Raw genomic sequence first — 22,731 nt, forward strand, 5'->3', positions numbered from 1 at the left:
TTTTGAGGAGACCGAATGGCAAAATGGTGTGGGTGATTGCAATAAAGGCACTGTGTCAAGGTTCTGGGTTAGAAATTATGCCGTTTATGCTTGGCCTTGCATAAATTCATGCCTAGATCATGCATGTATGTAAAGTTATCCCCACTGCTCCAGGATACCATTCACACTGCTGGAACAAATGACAGTACTTGCTAGAGGATTTTGAAGGACTAAGACAGTCTTTACCCCTCTGAGAAAAAAAGAAATGTAACACTGGAACATTTGGGGAGATCTAGGCTGTATCTGACTTGTCCATAAAGTCAACACGATATTTACCTATCAGGTCTGGAATCCTCGCTTGGAATTCTGGACCGACATTGATGTGGCTGATGAGAGGAAAAAAAATAGCTCACTAGCAAATTAAATGTGCATGTACATTATCATCGGTTAACCCTCACGACTGTTATAGTCGAGTCCATCTGAAGACCGTCCAAGACCATCTCAAGTCATTCACTCTCAAGCCAAGTCACAAGCTTTTCAAATGTAGTATGGCCAAAAATCTCCTTTGTCACTTTTCAACCTGTTACTTATAATTGGTGTCGTGAAAGGACTTGTGACAGATTCGACTACAATGCGGACTCTAACTCTCCCAAAGCCTCCAAGATCCACACTTGATTTGTGCTAGATTGGATGGCTTCAGGAAGCTCAAGCCCTGACATCATCATTCTGCATTGATCCCCCATGTTCCACTTTCATGTTTTAAGAAAGGGAAACTAAGACCAGGCTAAGAACAGTGTCAGATTTTGGCAACAATAGAAAGGTTCTACCTACAAAATGTCTCAGAAGTTAGAATTTAGCAGCATATTTTCTCCAACCTGTTCAATTCTTCAATGCCTGCCCTAATGGGATATTTGTTGGCGGTGATTAGATCTTACTGCATCTCTGACTCACTAACGTTTGAACCGAATCCTATGCTCCTGTTTTTCTTGAGGCATGGAATTTTATGCGCAGAGATGCCAAATCCACAAACTATTTGTATTACCAATGTGGTCAGGTGCATCAAATGATTTACATGTACATGGTCCAGTTTAAAGAATCATTGTCACTTACGGTTCAGCCGAGGAGAAGACAAAGTTGGAGGATTGTTCATCAGCTGCTGAAGCACTACCTACATGTACACCCACAAGATGGAAAGAGAAATGCTGATAACATGAATGACAAAGGCAAAAGTTTCTAGAGAATTGTATAACAAGCAGTAAAAACCCAGTACAGAACAGTGAACATAAATGAAGTTGACTTGAGTGTGAGGAACTCAAAAGGAAAATTGAAATGTCACTTACTTCTACGATGCATGGAGATCATGCTTGGTGTCTTCGGAGTCATTGATGGCAACTGAACTGGCCCCACATTGAAATACAAGCCGGGCCCACTGCGGATTGGGCTCAGCATGGGTGGAGGGGTGTACGGCGGAGGGGTGGTCCCAGACCCGGAACTGCGGTAGGAGTGGTGCTGGTACAGCCCTCCTAATTCCCGAGGAGACCTCATCTGTGACTGATAGGTTCCGGGGATGATACCACCAGGTGTTCCTGTGTTAACGCATGAGGGGATGTGCAATGGCGATGGGCGAGGCCGCTTTTTTGTCGGGCTGGGCTGCATGGGGGGTGGGGGATTCCGGAAAACGTTCTGATCTTCAGGCGGTTTAATAGCCTCCAGTCTGGGTGGACTGAGGTCTTGCTCTGCTGCACTGATTGAAAGTGGGGTCTGCTGCATGTTGGCCATGGTTGTGACCAGCTCCGTGGTTGTAATTGGCTCTGACTTCAGGAGTTTCTGCACTGTTTGTGAGGTCACTGCTGGGTAGCTCATTGGGACAGAGTAAGGCATATCCTTGACACGGCTGATGGACACGGGCATCAGCTGAGGGTAAGAGCTGGGCAGCTGCTGGTGGTGGTGGTGGGCAAAGGAGGTCTCAGAAAAGAACGGGTTACTGGGCTTGGGCACACTGGGCATGTTGTGCTCCCGCTTCACCGGGGCACTCAAGTCCATCTGCTGGGGCCGGAGTTGATTCAGGAGGGGCATCTGTGTCACCGAGGGCAGCTGGGGGAGTCCTGGCATCGGCATGGTGAACGAGGGTGCTGGCATGGGCATGTGAAGGGAGGCTGAATGCGTCTGACCGGGCCCAGCGGCCTGAGTGACAGGCAGGGACTGGTGGTTGGGGAGGGAGTGAGTGGTAGGAATAGTGGCGGAGGACCCTCTGGTCTCGAGAGGAACCCTGGCCTGAGTGGTGCGTGGAGGGGTGGAAGCTTGCTGGCGGGGAAGAACTTTGTTGTCTACTTTCACAGAGTCCATAGCCTCCCCTCGGGCATTGTTGTAGCCCCCATGGAGTCTCATATGCCCATTCAATGCTGGCATGCTCTTGAACACTCTCTTACACACAGAGCACTCCACAGGCTGTTGGTTCTTCTCTTTGCCATCAGTACTGCCCAAATAATAACATGTCAATGAAACAAGCTGAGTGGCACCAATGGACTCACATGCAATGTGCGAGCCATGCGACTCTGATCTTTTAACGACTGTGGTTCCACAGGAATGCAACTATACAAGAATCAAGCACCAAGTGCCATCGTACGAATAAATAATGTTCAGAAGTGAATCATGATGACAAGGTGAAAGGTGGAATGTTCAATTATATAAAGTGAAGTCAAGTAGAAAGCAGCATTCCATTTGTCACTGATTGAGATTATTCTTTCAACCACACAAATTTTGAAACATTAGCTCTCTTTTACAACATTTGAATAAATTCCTACATCATCTATATAAACACAAGTATATCCTTGCACCGTCTTGGAGTCCAGACATTCATGTTCAAAAAATGTAATTTCCGTTACTGGTGGCACTGAAATTCTCATATTTTACAGTGGCTGTGCCAAGTATTAGAACAAAAATTCAAGAACACATGATGAAGGGTTTTTCCGATCAGGCGAGAGGGGCTTATTCTGGGCACTGTATTGAAAAACATTGTATCATTCATTTCTTCCCCTTACCTCTTCGCAGGTGATGGCCCCCTGGGAGAAGGTTGCCTTACATCTACAGACATGGGAGGGGTAGTTCCTAGAGGACGCCTTACGCTTGGGTTACTCAATGGATTGCCTGACAAAGCAGACATCGTGGTTGACAGCCTGGGGGCAGGAATACCCTCCATGATCAAGTTTCTGGAGTTGGTCAGGCCCTCATACTGGGAGGTTATATTCCACGAGGAGGCCGGCAGCTGGTTGGAACCAGCAGGATTGATTAGGTCTCCAAAGCGTTGCAGTGAGGGCACATCCTGAGGCACAGGCACCGGTATCTGAGGGTTTAGGGTCAGACCTTCTGACTGGTTGCTGGGCGAGGTGGCAGAGATGGGAAGGCTGGTCTGGGCACGCTGAGCAGCCTGGGCGAGGAACTGCAGCGCTGCACTGGAGCTGGAACCCTGGCCCTCAGAGGTTTGGCTGTTTGTGTTGTTCATCCCACCCTGGTGTTGGGACTGTTGTTGTTGCTGTTGCTGTTGCTGCTGCTGTTGCTGCTGTGAAGGCTGCTGCATCAGCCCCGAGGTGAAGTTGTTGGCAGTCAGACTGCCCATGACCGGCATGCTGGACAAGGTGTTGACCGTACTCATGTAGGCGACAGAGTTTGCCGGAAGTCCCGAGGGGTGGCCTTGACCCTGGCCTTGGGTCTGGGCCTGCGCAGCCGCCTCCTCAGCTGCTATGAGTTCAGGATCTTTCTCATCTCCCGTGTACTTCATGTGCTCTTCCATGACCAAGCCATTGTGCTGGGATTCAAAGTGCCTCCGCAATGAGCGGATGTCACAGTAGGACTTGCTGCAATCCGGAACTGTGCACTCATAGGGTTTTTTGCTACGATGCGTCAGCATATGGCCAGCCCTTAAAAACAAGATTAAAAAAATCACTTTAACATCTTACACTGCAGTTGACAAATATTTCTTACTGGATATAAAATGCAATGCTTTCTTCTGTAAAAGCCCCTCTGTATGAAAAAATAGAAACCAAATGATCACGGACATCTGGTTTATACGGCTCCCTGTTTGCCTTTCAAAACACAGAACTGAGGATTTTCTCTGAATGCTTTTGCTTAGGTACAAGTAGGTTAAAGTCTATCATCAGCTCGTCAGGCCAATGTTAATCTCTGGTTTCACTGGCACAAAACTGGAAAAATCTGGTTCCTCCTGTATCGGATTCTAATCTATCACTGGTTACAACCAGCTTAATGTATATCAGAACATTTATGCTCTGGGTAAAGAGTGGCAAGTGGAACGTTAAAGAGACTTTCCCAAGCAGAGTCCTAGCTGTCATTTGCCACTGTCGTCACATGGCAAATACTGTACTAAGTTTGGCTATAGTCCTAAGCAATTGTTGAGAAAACAGTTGTCTTCATCACTGCACCAAAAAAAAGTAATGCAGCTTCAAATATGTGTTTTTTGCAAAACGAACTGGCTATTATTGAGGATATGCCAGCTTCAAAAATGAAGGACACAACACATTTCCAAGCAGCTGGATCAAACCAAAACAAACGCCCATGAGTGACAAAATATACAAGTATCTTTCTAATTTTGTAACGTGTATACACCAGATACTGTAGCTACAGGAATTTGTGTTACAAATGTTAAACCATGACCTGAACAGAACACGTTACAGGCTGACAACACTGTGAAGATGAGGGCACACATGTCATCTTTTTTCTTTCATGGGAAACTGACTAGTTGGAAGAGGAACCAAACAACCCCACCTTTGTCTAAACCATATCCTGTCTTTCACACACTTTTGCAGTCCAGTCGGAAATGTGAGGTGCCATCCAATTAGGTTGCAAATTACACTTTTATTTTTGACAATTTACATGTACTATGTGCACATTTACCAACAAATAGAGGAGAGGTCAGAGGTGACTGCAAACATGTGCGAGCACAACTTTTACTTTTAACAAGTACATGTATTTAAAGGAAATAGGCAGTCATATTTGACCTTTAAATGATCTCAGGTCATGAATGTGAGCTGATATTGTGGTTTAATTGGGACTGCTTCTAAAAAATCCCATCTACGGTAGCTACTGATTGAAGTACATGTACTTTTGGAACATTCAGTTCAAAATGTTGCACCAGATGCACTATGGATGACGAACTTCACACACTGGAGATCAACAACTCTCTCTGTCAAAACAGTGAACATAAATCTGCACACTACCGTGTTTACAACAAGATCTGAAATTCATGTTCTTCAACACTACATTGTATCATACAGACAATCTTCATTATCTGAACATACCAAAGGCTGTCAGAATCCTTTCCCACTAATCTTCACCACTGCCAATATGTGACAGTGCATGGCTCCAACTACATGTACTGTACATGTACAGTCTACAGATCTTGATGGCCATGAAAGTGTGATGCACAGGTACATGCATAAAACCCTGAAGCAATGCATGGTTGTGCTGGACCTGGCTTTATGCAAATGAAGCACTTGCCTCATTCCACAGACCCTCTTTCAAGATAAACTTCTCTCAGCACTTCATCTACATGTACATGTACCTTTAAGGCAAGCTATGACCACCAAGAATGTGACTATGAAAGTATGATAATTGTGGTTGTTCATGTAAAAAAAAACCTCTTTCTCTAAGCAAAAAATAAAAAAAAACAGATCAACATGGTCAAAGCAAATTGGCAACAGAATGGTTATCAGCCATAAGCAGTGTGTTCACCCTGGACAGACACATGCATGACCTTTACCGAACCACCACATAATCAATAGGACACAATAGAAGTTCCAACCACAGCATTCTAGGCGCACTGACTGTTACACACCTGGCTGAGGCAGTCCCTAATGCAGAATGGGGGGACCCTGGGATCACAGCGGACTTCCCAGGCAGGAGAATCAATACTGGTGTGTGTGTGGGGGGGGTGTTATGTAACAATTGAAATGTCCCTATTGTTGTTTACAAAAATAATGAATTCTCAGTTTGACTAAGGAGCTGATGGAAGAGGTACCGGTACATGTAGGTTTGACCTACACAGCTGTGATCTAGGATGTACTGTACATAAACAAGTACATTACAACTGCAGAGGTTATATGAGTACTGCATCATTAAATGCCATAACATCTACCGGTAGACATCTCAAACCTCTTTGGTATGGACAAAACCTCTGGAAGCATCCAGATTTTGAGCTAACAAAGGTTCCCAAGTTTTACACAGTCAAGTCATAATTATACCCACACACACAAAGTACAATATACATGTACACGTACATATACATGTATAGCTGCAACTCACTTCACATTGGCTATTGACAACATTACTGTGGTTACTTTTCTTTTATCTATTCTACAGGTGCATGTTTTTGCACACACATCATCAATTTATTGAGACTTTATGTTTTTACATGTACCTAGAAGTTCAGCAAAAAACAGCCATTTAAACTGTGTACCTTCCTGTGGCAAAGTTTTCTTTCGTGTCATTCACTCTATCCTGTCTATCACACGATGCGCAAGGCAGGTCAGAGGTTTTCACTCACTCAGATTTTCCTATGTTTGGTCATATAACCTTCGCTTTGCAGTCACAGCTGAACACTAGACAGAATTAATGCTTGGACTCCCAATACGCAGGCTACAGCTAGGCCCACAGCAGCAAGCAATTAGGCTAGCTTGAAGGCCAGGTTGTGTTGTGGTTTTATGGAGGTTTAGGTGACAAGTCCACCACAACAGCAGCATGTATACAAGTGTCCCTGAGTGAAAAGATAAACGTACATTTGGTAATACTGACTGTAACTAAAGTCTCATATTCTTTTGACACTTTTTGTGTTTTAGCAATGGCTTCTTTTGGATTTGCCACAAAAAATCTTTGAGGGGCCGAGTAGGCATTTAGAGTTACCGAGGTATCTTTGTACATACAGGCTTATTTGTTTGGAAGGAATAAAGTCTTTGAAAGAGAGTTCTGACTTAACCAACTTTTGAGCTAATCAAGATTTTACTGTACATGTACTTCAAGACTTTTACTCCGATGAATATACAGTATACTACATTTGAAAGTTAACGCTGCGAAAAGGAATGGGAAAAAATGCAAAAGGAATTTGCATTCACATTCGCATTTCGCATTTTGACCACAACTTTTCTCCCTGCAAATTCACAGCGAATTCACAGCAAATCAGACGCGAAAGGGACGAAGGACGTGCGAAAATCGTGCAAAAACTGTGCAAACACATTGCAAAAACAATCAGTGTGCAAAAACAGTGGGAAAGTGGTGTTAAAATTTTGCAAAAACAGTGCAAAAGCTTGCTAAAAAAATGCAGAAACTTGCAAAAACGAGGAGCGTGGTGCAGTGAAATGATCCACACTGGCCCCACACGCAAGACTACTATGCAGTGAAGAGTCCATTCCAAGGCTGCGCTGCGCTTTGGGCCGGGGCCGATTCACCACGTGGAGTGTGCTGTTTGGCACCAGTACACTGTAGTCTAGTACTAGTAGTAGCGATCACACCATGCAAACAAGCACTAGGCCGTCCATGCAGCGCGATCGCAAGCATGTGCTCACCACAGCCAGCCGCGCCCGCGTGGCGCAGTTGTTTTCAAGGATTACCATAAATAAACACTCGTCAACGTCAGAGAATAAATTCTTAAAAACTGGTTCTACTTCCGATAACATGTCTTCAAAAACAAAATCGGTAGGTCGGAATTTTTGGGGAAAAGGGAATATACTTTTGTGCATATTGAATGGGGTAATCAGGTACATCCCGAGACTCTTTCGATAAGTACAGAAAACGCTAAAGGAAAAAATGCCAAAAAAGTGATGAAACCTAACCTTAAATAATTTAAAAGGTTCATAATTATTTAATACAATGGAGAACTTGAATTGCGCATACCACCGTGCACAACTGTAGTCGTGACAGGAAACTGGCGGATGATGTCCTTATATTGCTACGGAGCATGCGTAATGCAATGTGGGGAAGGCAATGAACCTCGTATTGTGGCGTGAAATTTTGTGGAAACACACTTGCTTCACATGCAAGTGGTACAACCTCAAATAAACTCCTAAACCCAGAAAATACACACAGAGACAAACGAGATCAGGTTCTGCGAATTAATTTGCAGAAATCTTTTTCTATCGATGTTTTTTGACCTGCAATTGCAGAACAGAATGCATGTACCAGTCCTGGTGGTGTCATAACACTATTTGGCCAGTCATTTCCAACATGCCCTTTTTTTTTTAGTACACCGTACCGCACTACAGGAACCAGTAAAGCATTTGCTTGATAAAGCATTATTACGCATGTGTTTTCTTCTTCTCAAATGTACATGTAGCAGTAAGGAAGCACTTTAGGTTTTTAAGCAAAAGCAATTGCATGAATGCACGTATTTTCCCCATGTACATCATTATAGAGACTTTGCATGGTAGCCAATTTTCCAGGCACTTCTTTTGTCCCACATGGAAACTTACTCTGTGCATATCATGTGAAGCAAAAGAACTGTCCTGCAAGATGGCTGCCATGCAAAGCCTTTATTGAAAAAGATGTCTCTGCCACATGTGACCAGCTGCTTCGGGTACCAACATGCACCAGTATACATCATCTTCTTAAGTTACTCTTGTTCTGTTCATACCGAGTATTGTGTAAAACAGGTGAGCCTCTGGAGCAGGAAAAAGCATGTACAGAACATGTACATGTACTTAACTGCAGACATACGGTACATGTACGTGTACATATAACAAGTACACAAAGTACTGTACCAGTACATGTGCACGTGAAGCTAAGCCTACATAATACAAGTGTGACTTCCAAGATCTGGTTTCCATCATGTAAACATCAACTTGATACTGGTTGTGTTTACATTTTACAACATGGCATATACGTGTAGAAGCTACCAGTAATAATTTAATTTCCAAATTTATTAACAATGCATCTAGGCAGATTCTGCTTCACTGATCTCTGTAGTTTAATAGTGTTCCTTTTTGTACTGGTAAGTTTCAAGACAAAAAGAGAAATTCTTGTCTGTTTTCAACCATTAAAAAGCTTCACCCCTTTAGCTAAAAAAAAAACAAAATAAAATGGAATCATTCCGGAATCAATCCGGAATCAATCATTCACAAATAGGACTACTTCTGACCAGTTACAAGATTTGTCTGACCCAGCCAGTAGTGCCACGTGTACACAACTCTTACTGTTCTCAGCAAACATTTTATGCGTCAACAACTGATCAGTTAATTCTAGCGAATCTTCTTCAAAAAAGGTGATTGGTCCGATCTATGACTGCTGGTAACGACGCCACTTTCTTTGGAGCAACAGTTGAAACCATTCCATAGGATTCTTAATATTGTTTCTGACCATCAAGTCAAACATATCGGAAGTTGTAGAAGCATTAATGTTTTGAATGTTTGCAAATGTGACCGATGCTATGCTACAGGTGTGTACGCTATTACAGGTGTATGTACCATACGCTGAGTCTGAACAAGCCATGGTTGATAGTGAAGTTCAAACGCTCAGACACCTACACAAGAAAAGAAATGCAAATTCCACAACACCATTACTTCTGTGCAAGCGCCAGTATTTGTAATTGACAATGCATTCCATCATCCATGCAAAAACTGTTCAATGAATCAGTCTAAATGTACTGCCTTAAAAGCTTTTCATCCGACAACTTTACAGCTAATTTTCAGAACTGAAAGTACAGGTGTCAGGCTGACTTGAGGGTGGCAGGTCGCAAATTTCAGGTAAAAATAAGGCATGTGCACAAACAGATATTATATGTTATGCACCTAATGTACCGGTACCTGGTATTTGTTTACCAGGGAGTGTCTGCTGCAGGCTTAGGCAAATCCATGCTGGAATTGGGTAGAATCAATTCCAAATTGGGAATCAGAGTTGTGATTCCACTTTTTTGAGGAATCAAATCCACACCACCGCTGATTCCATAACCTTGAGATCCGATACCAGGAACAGTCCAGCGATTCCAAAAGACTACCGTTTAAAATGATCCGTCGATTTTTTAAGAACTGTATGGTTTTATACCAAGTAAAGGAACCTAGAAGTAAAGCACGCAGCTTTATTTTCATTGCCAAAAATTGAAGTCCATGACGAGACATGGCCCACATGCTTTGCAGAATCATAGCGGCGCTGTGCACGGCGTGCAGTAATCCGACCCATTCGTCTGCAGCATGCACACCGATGGCCAACCGTTGGCTTCCTGCCAATTGTGATTCCTCAACATGCTGAGCATTTGGGTGCTACATTGTGTGCAATGAAAACGACAGTGCTTCCCACACGCCAAATTCCTCGCAATGATAAGTAGGCCTACTTCGTCACATATTACAAAAATTTGCTCAGAACTGAAAAAACCTAAACAATGCAGCCCTTAGCCTGACATTAATTCTTCCTTTACCATGAAAAACTCGAAATGCAAGTAATTGTTGAAGTATTTGAAAATTCTCATGGTGCCAGCTTTTTGAAAATTCCCCAAATCCCACAAACCTTGGCAGTGTAATATCCCATAAAATCAGCAATCCAAAGTTATTTAAAGTCAAGCAGGGTTTCACAACTAAACCTAAACCATTCATAAGAGAGAGAAGCTGGCGAGATCTGCAATGGCAACAGTCTGGGTGGAGATAAGTGTTCATGCATGTTTCTAATAGTCATGCATGCATCGACCGCTCTGCGTTGGTGCACGAACCGCTCTGCGTTGGTGCATGGACATGTGGTTGCAGGCTGGCTGCAAGTGTTTCTTTGCGGATGCTTCGTTTTCGAGTCTGCAAGATATGCACCACAATTACCGTCATTCACTCTGCTAAACACAAATCTTTGACTACTTTTCATCCTACACTTCTGCCATAACAGAGAGAAATGCTACTCAACCTATTGAGTGGATTAAATGTCAAATGAGCAATTCTCAAAGTTTTCCATCTCTGCCTTGAAACAAGACTAACGGCCACGTGTTGAAGCTGGTAGTCGGCACACGCATGGGAAGAATGTAGCTTTAGGCATGTTCACCAGCGATTACACGGACAGACGCAAGCGGTGCAGTGCAGCGCGTGAGTAGTCCAATTTCTGATGTAATTTACAATCGAAAGATCAAGATTTGGGGGGGGACTTTTAAGGAAATGAATATTTTTAATACCTTTCTGGCAGCATGAAAATAAAGGTACATGTACATACAGTAAGTTTTTTTCTTGTCAAATACACATTTTAGAACTCTTGGTCACTTCTATAAAAACTGAAAAAATTGAAAGACGGCAGGCTACGTAGATTGATATTCTTTTCCCATACTTGGCGTGCTTCTATGAAGTTAAAATTTCCAATTTAAACATTTGTAATGATAATAGATCTTTCACGTTTCTGACGCACTAAACGAGGATAATTTTAATGACACATACGAGTGTTTAGGAAACAACTTACAATTGTAATCTCGGGCATGCTCAACATGGCATTCGCACAAATATGTAAAAATTGGAATCGATTCCGAGTGGAATCGCGATTCCTGGACGGAATCGGAGTCCATTCCAAAAATGCTGGAATCGCCCAACACTAGTCTGCTGTAGAAACATTACATGTATTATAAGGAGCTGTATACATGTACAGGTACAGTATAGATGGATAAAGAGCATATCAGCCCGAGAAGTAAAGTCAAGATGATCTGAGCCACAATGCTAACAAAACTAGCAATGGATTTTTCTCTTCTCAAATGAAAACTACCAAGTGACAAAAAGCAATGCCTGGCACTGGCATACGGTAGCAGAAATGCAATGCGCGTGCTATGTAATAACGTACCAGGTTCCTTTGTACCCCCGAAAATGTCACAGGTTTATTTACTGAGCCATGTAATGTTAAAGTACAACAGACAAAGCAATGGCAACCAAACATGAACAAATGTAGGGTGTATGTACATACCGGTATGTGCATGCTTAACACTCTTTGGGGGAGGGGGAGGCCAATTTCATAGTGCTGCTCAAGCGAAAGATTTGTTCAAGCGTGAAAAAACCTTGCTTGATAAATCAGGTCACCAGCCAAAACTTCTTGTGATGTACATGTATATTGTTTTGGAATGGTATTTAGCTGTCTTTTGGTTAGTATCACAATCACATAGAGTTTGAGCTGGTAAACCCTTCGTTTATTAAGCAAGGTTTTTTGTGCTTAAGCAAATTCTGTGCTTAAGCAGCTCTATGAAATAGGCCCTAGATGTTAATGCAATTTATCGGGAGGAGGGTGTCATTTTATTGCAACCCCTCCCCCAATTTTTGTTGATCGGAAAGCACTTCTTTTAAGGCTACACACCAGGTTTTTTTCTGTAAGGTGACTATGAAACAGAAGTGGCAGTAAAACGCAACCACGCAGTAAAAGCAACCACTGCCAACAACCATGCAACAGGGCCTAAAAAAAACATGTATCAGGATATACCTCACATCCATCTGTATATACATTGTACAAGTACATCCATTTCTTCTACACGTAAGTAAACCGATCTTGCATTGTGAAGTCTTCTTTGTTACAGCAGTCCGATTGTGAAAAATTCTACAAATCACTCAAGTTTCTGTCATCTATGCTCACTTCAATTTTTAATTTTTTCTTTTTAATGCCAGGTGGCAATGTTACCCCCAAAAACTCTGAGAGCCCAGCTGGTCACTGCAATTGAGGTCAGCCACCCCAGTCAGGGGAAACACAACCATATGCTGGGGGGAGGGGGCACAGGGAATTTATATGTACATGTACAAGTACATGTAGGGGATGTATCCATCTCCCCTGACCCCCATCTTTGTTAATCCTAACCCTCCATAATACTACAAATTTCTACTTGTAGTAAAATGTAGTATCGAGTGCTGTCGCCTGTAAGAGGACATGACTTTATTGTTCTGTGAAGCCATAAGTTACATTAGATAAGACAATGTACCATACAGTGCTGTGGCACTATGAATGCATGGCTTTATTGTTCTCTGTACAAGTAACAATGGAAGTAACCTAGCCAGAAGTAGTAATTTGTAGCGCCAGGTCCTTCAGGCTCAGACTATTACTTAGTATTCTGTAGTACTGTGTAGTGTAAGCCAAACAACATGCTTGGCGGTTTGGGTTAATCAATACTCTGTGCTCACACTGCTCACCCAGGGAATACTTTTCTCGGTGTCGCATCGCAATTCACAATGCATTTTCAGCCAAGTCGCAACGCACTTTTTATGAATTGCAGTTGCTGTGATGCAACTAGAAACATGAAAATAAAAGTGTTCGTTTCCGTGGCCAAGAATAACAATCAGCAATTTGACCTTCGATTTGTTGTTTTCCTCTTCACAAAAGCTTGTAAAACGTGGTAAAAAGTAAACAGCTATGTGGTGGCATGTAGAGAACATTTACTGATACATGTACATACTAGCGTGTATTAAGCACGTGGTGCATTTAGTAGGGCACCTTTCCACACAAGGGAAAATGTGAATACAAATAAACTGTAAAATACCCCTGTGTCTGGGTACCAAGCCCATTGGTTATTGCACACGAGGCGCAGCGGAGCTTTGACGGCCGGCAAGCACAGCTCAAAGACTGTTTCCTGACTTCAACATGAGTGAATTTTACCTGATACATGTACATGTGTGTGTACTTGAATTATAAGACACCAGGCAAAATCGTCGAGAGGTTAAGAAAGAGTTGTTGCTTCAGAAGCGTGCGCACGTTGGGGTGATGTATATTCATGTCGTATTGTGGTGTAATCAATCAATTGGTTGAAGGAAGGAACTTCCTGTCTCTGCGATGCCTACGGGCGAGAAGATGGCACCATCTGCTGGGGTGCTTACTAAAACTCAGCTTAGACCAACTTATTGATTAATTGTGCCATTTTCCAAGTGATATAAAACATTAAAAGACGAACGAATCAATTCAAAGGAAAATCCTGTTTCTCCATAGCACAGTTTGTGCAGGAAAGGAAACTTACATGAATGGGCCTTCAGCTGCTAATCAGTCTCTACTATTTCATTGACAATGTTTATGTCGAAATTGTGTGCTGTAAATTTGCACTGCAATTACAAGGGAAAAAAGGGCTCTACAAGTTTATCCATCTGCTTATTTTGCAAAGCAGATTTGCTGTGCCAATTTTTTGCTGAAATAATTTTGAAGCTGTGACTCCTGGAGTGGGCATTCTGAATTCCTGCAGTGCAAACTGAAAAGAGTTTTCTTTTGTTCAGCTGTCTGTGTGGCAATGGGCGCACATTAGAAGGGTCTACAGAAAATGTGCAGTCCAATTGGCAGCTTGTCAACAGAAGAATAAACAACCAGCCTAAAGAATGTTCCCTCCACCAGTTAGTTTCATTTTGTCCCTGGGCTGGCTTAATGGTTTGTGGGAAAAGAGCAATTTGTAAAGTATGCACCTGCCCGTGCATTCTGAGCTAGTTCAGGTTACAAAAATGTTTAAACGATGAAAGGCAACATACATCATCTAATTTACAAAATCCCCAAAACGGGACTGCCAAATTATCTTTCAAATATGTAACTGCACAGAAAGTAAAATAAAAGCATCAGACATGGAATCGTATTTCACTGTTCAAGGAAGAGACAGAAATTGAAAATAAATTTGCCAGCCACTATTTGATGCCTTTAAAACATGCACTTTTAGGGGACATGTTTGATCTGCAGACCTACCTCCCCTTTGCATTATCCAGCCAGTCTGGAACATCCAATTGTCCATCGATTTTTGGCAAGAAAAATTACATGCGCTGCACTTTGAGTATTAAAGTGAGCAGGGTTTTCTTTTGAGTTTTCTCTGAGCAATTTACTCCAAAGATGGAAGTACATATACGTAAAAAATGCCCAAATCTGCCAATTTTGAAAAATCCTTTATCTCAGATTTATCTCAGTAACTGGCTCAGTCCACAAAAAGGTACCCTGTTTGCCTCATACATTATGCCATGTTTACTTTAATTGCAAAGTCACAAAGAGATAAACAAAGACATGACAGGGTGAGATTCTAACCTGTGACCTCCACAACACTCTACCGGAACCTGATGATCTATTAACTGAGCAACCCAGCCCTACCGGTATGTTGGAAGTCCTTCACATTAGTCAATATCTTTGATGCAGGGGCATGTTTCCATGACCCTGACTAGAGAAATGTCATGACTTAAGTTATGACTGGGTTAGGTCACATTCTCTACCAAATGAGAACCAAAAGTTGGAGTCGCTTCAGCGCCAGTTCACAATGGCAGAAAATAACCAGCCCAAATTCACTGTTACACGTAGCAAATCAAAAGATGTTCCCGTACTTTATTCAAGAATGTGAAAAGGGACAACAGCACTGGTAGAAAACATGCCAAACACTGAATGAAATTGATGTTCATCAACAAGGTCATCTGCCTTCCTTGATGATGTAACTGTTTCTGGTTCTGCGTTTTTGAGGGTCACCTTAAACATGCTCCTGGTTATTGCTTTGATGTCTCAAGTGTATTTCTTGTTAGAGGTTGCAAACATACGCCCCAGGCACCACGCCACCAATACACCATGCAACCTGGGCAGTGGAAGATCACTCAAGACACTTTAGCTTTTTCATCAATATCCTTCAACAAACCACCTGTCTGGAAACTGACCGAGTACAAAGACTTGTGGTGTTAACATTCTTGTGTGTAGTCTCCGTCCAGTTCCACCCAATTATGTCCACCACGCTGTGGGGGACAGCCCCGTCTTATCCTTTTTCAGAGAAGACAGGGAAGGAGGAGTTACTAAAACAAGAAAAAACCCTACATTTCAGACTTACAAGTGGTCCTGTCGCTTGAAGCTCTTGGCACAGAGCACGCACTTGTGCCGCCGCTCACTGCTGTGTATCAGCTTATGCTTGGCCAGGGCACTGGAGCTGCCAAAGATCTTACCGCAGACCTGGCATGGCTGAGAGTAACGATGGCCAGGGTTGCGTGATGGCGGCCGCCCCTTGCGACGGGGTGGGACATCGGTACTGCAGCCATCATTGTTGACCCCTGTGACACAAAAAAAAGAAAGCACTGTTGACTAGATCAAATGATTAAAACACATAGTTACTACGCTTAGTAATTTACCATGAAAGAAGCGACGCATATTACACTGAAAGTCGGACCTGTTTCAGCAAACATGAGACTTCCTCCCGACTACGGTACCGACGGTCAATTTGGGAGATGTTGGGATTCGTAGGGCATCTGTCATACATGTGCCATAGGAGGCTGTGATTTTGCAAAAATAAAATGCCAGTCGTAGCTTCAACCACTGGTGCCTAACATTTACACCTGCCTAAATGTGCTACTGGTACTTCTGTAGGTCACAGTCACAAACTGTACAATAATGAATTGACTAACTCCGCAGTACTGCTACATGTACCGGTATATGTACCTTCAAGTACATCCTTTCATTTCGTGGCAAAATGCACATGTATGCAGCTTCACAATCAAGCTTTTACTTCCAACAACTCTAAAACAAAGTAACAAACAGGATGTACTGTACACTGCACATGAACAGGATGTCAAGCGGGCACCTGCATTGACATTTTCAAAGAACTTCACCGAAATTCCACAATATTTGGCATGTAATTTCCAAACAAGTAACAAAACCTGGCAGTCACATGTACACAGCACTGTGGGGAAAGAGACCGATGATTAGTAATAATGCATCATTTGAAACTCGACATCAGAGTACCACTTAAATGACATCAGGAGGAGAGCAGATAAAATACTTGTACATGTGCTAGTACCCTTGACACTGTATGTCAATCCCATTCAAATTGGGTTGAGATTGTGAGAATCCTAGGTTTTGGTCACTTACAGTATCATCAATCAACCTGGCGTTTTTATCATGTAATTTGTCACACATAAGAAGCTTCTCATGCATGGATATTGATCCACGTGTGCATGAACATGTACATGTGTCAGACACTACTCATACTGGTACATAACATGTATGTGACATTTTAACCACGGAGGTACATGTACATGTACATACCCTCCATGTACATGTATTAACTTACATCAGCATGATGTGAGCTTCCTTTTGAAGGAAATATCAAATTTTCCAATCTTCAGTTTGAAAAACTCTGGACAATGGATTACAAAATCTCTAGTTTATCCGTGCAGCAATGAATAGGCCTACATGGCACTTCATCCCACCCCTAACAGGATGCACCATACATGCACACTGTACATGTTTTTGACTGCAGACACTACACATTTAAAACCTCCAATCAAACAAAAATGTACACCACAACAAATATACATGTAATGAACATGTACCGGTACCTGAGGCCATGAACTCTGGTGTAATAAGTCTCATCAGTCAGTGTGCAAGCCCTTCATCGTTGCAGTCGCCATTACACCCAGTCAGGTATGGAAATCCAACAGCTTTCCTATCTGCAAGCTTCCTGGCCCTCATTTAAAATCCGCATGACACCCACACAACAAACAATGTCAATCACTGGATTACACCACCGCACATACACACACACGCTGTACCTTGTGACGCAGCACTAATAATAAAAAAAAAAAACCTGGGCACATTGGTAGTGGTGACACCAAATGCCAGTCACTTGACTGGTTCACTCACAACACAAAGGATTATGTACATGTATGTAGTAACTATGGTAGAGCTAGAAAAAGATGCAAGGGCAACACCACCGACAGCTTCCTGAGCCTGCAGAGTGCAAAACAACACAATTCTTCCCCAGGATTGCATGTACTAAGTAAGTGCAGGGTGAGGTCACCACGGAGCTGACAATACCAGATCAGATAAAACAACTTCCCGGGGAACAAAAGGATACCGCCTCTGTGGTATGGAACAAGTGTGCATGCGTGTTGTGTAGCAGGTCGACTAAGGCAGTCCAGAATGAAGGGGAAAAAAACCCAGTGGCGATGAACTTCATGTAAATGTGCCGGGGTCATGTAAACAGGGTTTATTCCCCGGCATACCAGCCACCTTGAAACCAGCCCAACAGGCCTTGGTCGGCTGTGTGCGCGCAGGGTCATGTCCTAGACTAGACCTCCTACCAACAGACGGGCACAAAATACTGTTTCTTCCTCCAGACCGACCAAAAAATTTACACCTGCTAAAGCTCTTTTTGTTCAAGCTCTCTGTGTTGAACACAGATATTTCCCCCCAAAATGAATGGATGTCTATCAGTACTGTAAGTGGTGGTAGTTCTCATCACTTTTTAAATTCAATAAAAAATTCAAGTAGACAAAATAAAAACATTGATACTGGAACATATATGTACAGTAGGAGTCTTTGTAAAGCGGACATGTACATGTACATGTACATGTACCGGTATGCATACATGTACATGTGTACATGAAATGCCAGTACATGTTTCTGAAGTGATTTCCACATGTACATAAGAAAGTCTAACAAGCCAAGTGCTGCGCCTGTAACATTTGCTTTGGTGGGAAAAGGGTGTTTTCCGGTTTGTTTATACTTTTTCGGAGTTATAAAAAGTATTTGGACAATGCTGGAAAATTGAGATCCACACACGCGTGCATGCCCAGATATGAAATGCCAAGAGAAAATGAAGATCTTGAAGATACACACATAAAGTGCTGTTATAAGCAAGAGCACAAGAATTATACCTTTAAACCAAAACATCTATATGTATTCTTAAACATATGTATTACTGTATCAAGTACATGTACCTGTGTAAAGTAAATTCAAAGACTAAGTTTAGGTTTATCCTCTTGTAAACATAAATCATCCTTCACTTGATCTGGTTTGATAATTACTGTGTAGAGAGGGGAAACAGAATGGTCAGAAAACTTTTCCAGTACAAATTTACATTTGCATGTTCACTCGTCCCACAAAAACAGCCAGGTTGAATAAAGACCTATAAAGACCTTAAAAATGTACATGAATGGTACACATACCTTTAAGCCAGCACATGTACATGTATCTATGTATCGTAACTGCCAAAAAAATGTGCTACACCAATTGCAGTATTCTCAGCACTATCTGGCTTGACAAACAACTTTTTTTTCTGTCCACATGCAGGAATGAGCTCACAACAATGGCACAAGGCCAACTGCCTAGGGACGGCTGACATGCACAGGCTACGTACAGAGAGCCCCCCCTGCCTGGGAAAAAGGGACTTCCTCTCTGCTGTGGTCTAGACAGAATAGCGCCCTCTTGTGATTGTTTTCTCACCAAGGATGCCAAACAGCATGAGTGTGTCAGAATGGTGGTGATGCTGGCCAAGCTGGTCATTAAAGCAATTCACTAAATGCCCTGAAAAAAATTATCTTGATGAATTGGGATGACTCGTAAAGAAGCTGGGCAAGGATGCTTTATATGTACAGTATCTACACGTAGATGCCACATCCTTGATTATGTACAAAGCTTAGATTAAGAGTGGACAACATTCTCAAAGAACTTTCGACCAAAACTGGAAATATTTTCCAGACTCAGATTGTTGTCTTTTCAATATTCTTGCAGTACATGTAACTGACCAACATATACCGGTACCAGTAAATATGCATTGAAATTAAGGGTGAAGAAAGTCCCATTGTCAGTGCTCCAGGATGCAACTACGTGTACTGATTGACATGTGCTAGCGGGACTTGTGCGACAGGAATTAATAATGCATGGCTGCTGCGCTTTACACGTACCACATGCACAATGAACAACTACACATACTGTACATCTATTTTGAATGCTACTCTAGTGCATGTACATTTGTACATGTACATTTACATCAAAAGACGAGGTGTGTTGGGCAGTAATGACGCATAAGAGCTTAACATGTTTCACATGTGGACCTGGATAAAAGAAATTCTCATCTCAACAGAGGTACCAGAGTACCATTTCAAGTTCCCATTGGATCTTTTGTTGTGTTTTTTGTAAAACTACTAAGGCTTGATGAATGAATTACAAAATTTAAGTTGAAATGGAGAGTGAATTGATGCCCCGTTAATTTCATTTCACCCTCAAAACAACATAAGCCAAAACTGATCAAAAAAAAATCCCCACAGCCACAGTACATGTAATTCAACAGAGTCTTCAATTAATCCAACAGGAACAGCAACAGGTGCACTAAGATGCCTCTTGTGAAGAATGGTTCCCTGACCCCTTTGTGTGTACCTGTACATGTATGTCCGTGTACATACATGTACACTGCCCCGCAATTGATATAGCGCACCTCGGTTGTATTTTTCAGTTGCTGATTTTTCCATAAAATGTCTCAGTTTGTCAATAAATTTACCAACCTGTGTCTTGTGTCATTATTTTAATCAAATAAATTCATATTTCGAAGGGTCCATGTTGGTCTTATGGTTCCATTTAAGAACAATGTCGCGACAGCGTTTCGCGACCGTGTAAAATCGCCATATTGAAAGAGGTCATTTAATATTCATGAAGCTCATTAATATATTATAGTGGCATTTAAACCAATGGCAACAAACTTCGCGCGGCGGGAAAATACATTTTTTGAATATTTATGAAGTAAAAGTTGACCCGTTTGAAGGCTATAGAAACTGGGGATTCAAGTGCTTTATATAGGGGGACTATTTTGCATATGAATCCTTTCACTCGAATCTCAAAGCCGAACACAATGGCCACGAAAACGCCCCTGACTGACCGCCAAAAAGGCATGATCGAAGCTTGGCATGCGGAAGGAATTTCGAAACGAGAGATAGCCAGGCGTCTTGGCATCAGTGACAACACCGTCAGGACTAATTTAAAGAAGCTGGTGGAAAGAGGATCCATGGCAAGCCTCCCAAAATCTGGCCGTCCAAGGTCCACCAGTGCCCGGGATGACCGGTTTCCTGGTGCGGACATGCCGCCGAAACCGTTTCCTGACTGCCCCCGAGTTGCGAATGGAACTCGCCCAGACTGGTGTCGATGTCCATCACTCCACCGTGTCTCGTCGCCTGGCAGCAGCTGGCTTGAATGGTCGAGTAGCAAGGCACAAGCCCCCGCCTTTCAGCTACTCACAAGCAAGGCGTCTAGCCTGGGCCCGGGAGCATCTGGCGTGGACGGCTGATGACTGGAGCCGCGTTCTTTGGAGCGATGAGTCGCGGTTCCAGCTGTATCAATCTGACGGCCGCGTTTACGTCAGAAGGCTGGTGGGGGAGGAGTTCTCGGAGAACTGTGTGGTTCCGTCAGTAAAGCATGGAGGATCTGGCATCATGGTTTGGGGCTGTATGAGCTCTGCGGGCACCGGTGCGCTGACACGCGTCGTGGAGAATATCAACGCCGGTGTTTACGTCGATATTCTCCGTGACCACATGCTGCCTTCTGCCCACGGTTTGATCGGCCTTGACTTCCTGTTTCAGCACGACAATGCCCCACCACACACTGCAAGAATTACACAGGAATTCTTGGCTGATCCAACCCCCGATTTCATCACTGAAATGGGGGGCAGTTGGCAGTTTGAGGTGATGGAGTGGCCGGCCCAGAGTCCTGACCTCAATCCGTTGGAGAATCTTTGGAACGAGCTTGAATTGCGACTCCGTCGTGAGAATCGGAGGCCAGGAAGTAAGGAGGAGCTGTTCCAAATTCTCCAGCGGATTTGGGATGGAATGGACCGCCACTTCATCACCAATCTCTTGGCTTCAATGCCAAGACGGTGTCAAAGCGTTATCGATGCTCGTGGAGGTTTTACACGCTACTAAACTGATCCAGGTCCTTCGTGTTTATTGGCGTGCCATGGGCGCCGCCATCTTGGATTTCGCCACGTCCCCCCATTAACTTTGTACACACAGAAAACAGTTAAGTTCGTTTTTTATCATTTTAATAACATTTAAACATTAATATGCAATACCAAGGACAATTTTATTGAAGCATACACACCAATAAACATTTCTATAATGCTTTTGTTTAATGTTTTAAATATTACATGAGAGTAACAACGAAATAAATGTTCACGTACGCGTGCGCTATATCATTTGCGGGGCAGTGTACTGTACATAATTCAGTACTGATTGCTCTCTCTGCTGGCATGGCACATGTACATTTTCTAGCAATGCAGTTTTGTCTTCCAAAATATTACGACAAATCTATTTAAAATGGTAAGAAACACGACCAGGATTTGTGACAGTAAAACCAGCATTGGTAGCAGGAAAGAAATAGGATACCGTACATAACATAGCCATTCAAGCAGAATGCTACATGTACAATGTAGTTGAGTTTTGTTACTACATGTACAGGAAGATACATGTACACTTCAGATGTCATCGCTGTGGCACATTGGTCCACCACACACGGAACATTAACATTTTGCCACAGAAAAAAAAGGGGTGAAAGGGGAATGCATGGAGATTTTAAAAACATAAATGCTAGTGGTACAGTCCTTCATTTGTCCACTTTGTTTGTTGAAGCAGCAAAGGGGCTCAAAATCTAAATAATGTTGCTTTACAACTACCAATAAGCTTACAAAGTTTGAGCTCTATATTCTGATAAAACAATATTTTGGGATCTCAATTTCAAATCAAAAGTTGCAGATTGCTTTCTTTATTGCACCCAAATTCATTTTCCAGTAGATGCTCTCATTCAGCCAATTGCAGCGACATGTATGCAATGCGGTGCATTTAACCAACGAATAATGGCGAGCACTCCAGTGTTTGCATCTGTGTATCATGGCTGGCATGCACTTCGCAAAAATTAAAAACAAACTACTAACGGCAATTTCCAATAATGCGCGTTTAAACACATCGTTGGAAGTTCCCTTTTGGACTTTTTTTGGCTTTAAATATCAGCTTGCCAGAAAGAATACACATACTCCACAGGGAGCTTAATCCCATCATAACCTTTAAAAACAACTAT

The 22,731-nt window shown here is 42.6% G+C and overlaps 1 protein-coding gene across 3 annotated transcripts in view; it reads right to left on the minus strand.

The window, feature by feature from the left end:
- Positions 1–17,937, minus strand: part of LOC147800564 (uncharacterized) — a 33,599-nt gene extending 15,662 nt beyond the window's left edge. The window contains exons 1-6 of one of the 3 annotated variants that reach the window (XM_087148920.1): positions 17,229–17,937; positions 15,728–15,944; positions 3,021–3,896; positions 1,318–2,455; positions 1,090–1,157; positions 316–365 (exon numbers count right to left, since the gene is read on the minus strand). In XM_087148920.1, coding sequence (XP_087005046.1) covers positions 316–365; positions 1,090–1,157; positions 1,318–2,455; positions 3,021–3,896; positions 15,728–15,944; positions 17,229–17,262 — 2,383 coding nt within the window. In that variant the 5' untranslated portion in view covers positions 17,263–17,937. The remainder of the gene's footprint in view (positions 1–315; positions 366–1,089; positions 1,158–1,317; positions 2,456–3,020; positions 3,897–15,727; positions 15,945–17,228) is intronic. The other 2 variants (XM_087148844.1, XM_087148879.1) reach the window with 2 other exon arrangements.
- Between the last annotated feature and the right edge of the window lie 4,794 nt (positions 17,938–22,731).

Source organism: Acanthaster planci, linkage group LG01, assembly GCF_054643075.1.
Source record: "Acanthaster planci isolate LZ-2023a linkage group LG01, COTS_SCS, whole genome shotgun sequence".
Classification (NCBI taxonomy): domain Eukaryota; kingdom Metazoa; phylum Echinodermata; class Asteroidea; order Valvatida; family Acanthasteridae; genus Acanthaster; species Acanthaster planci.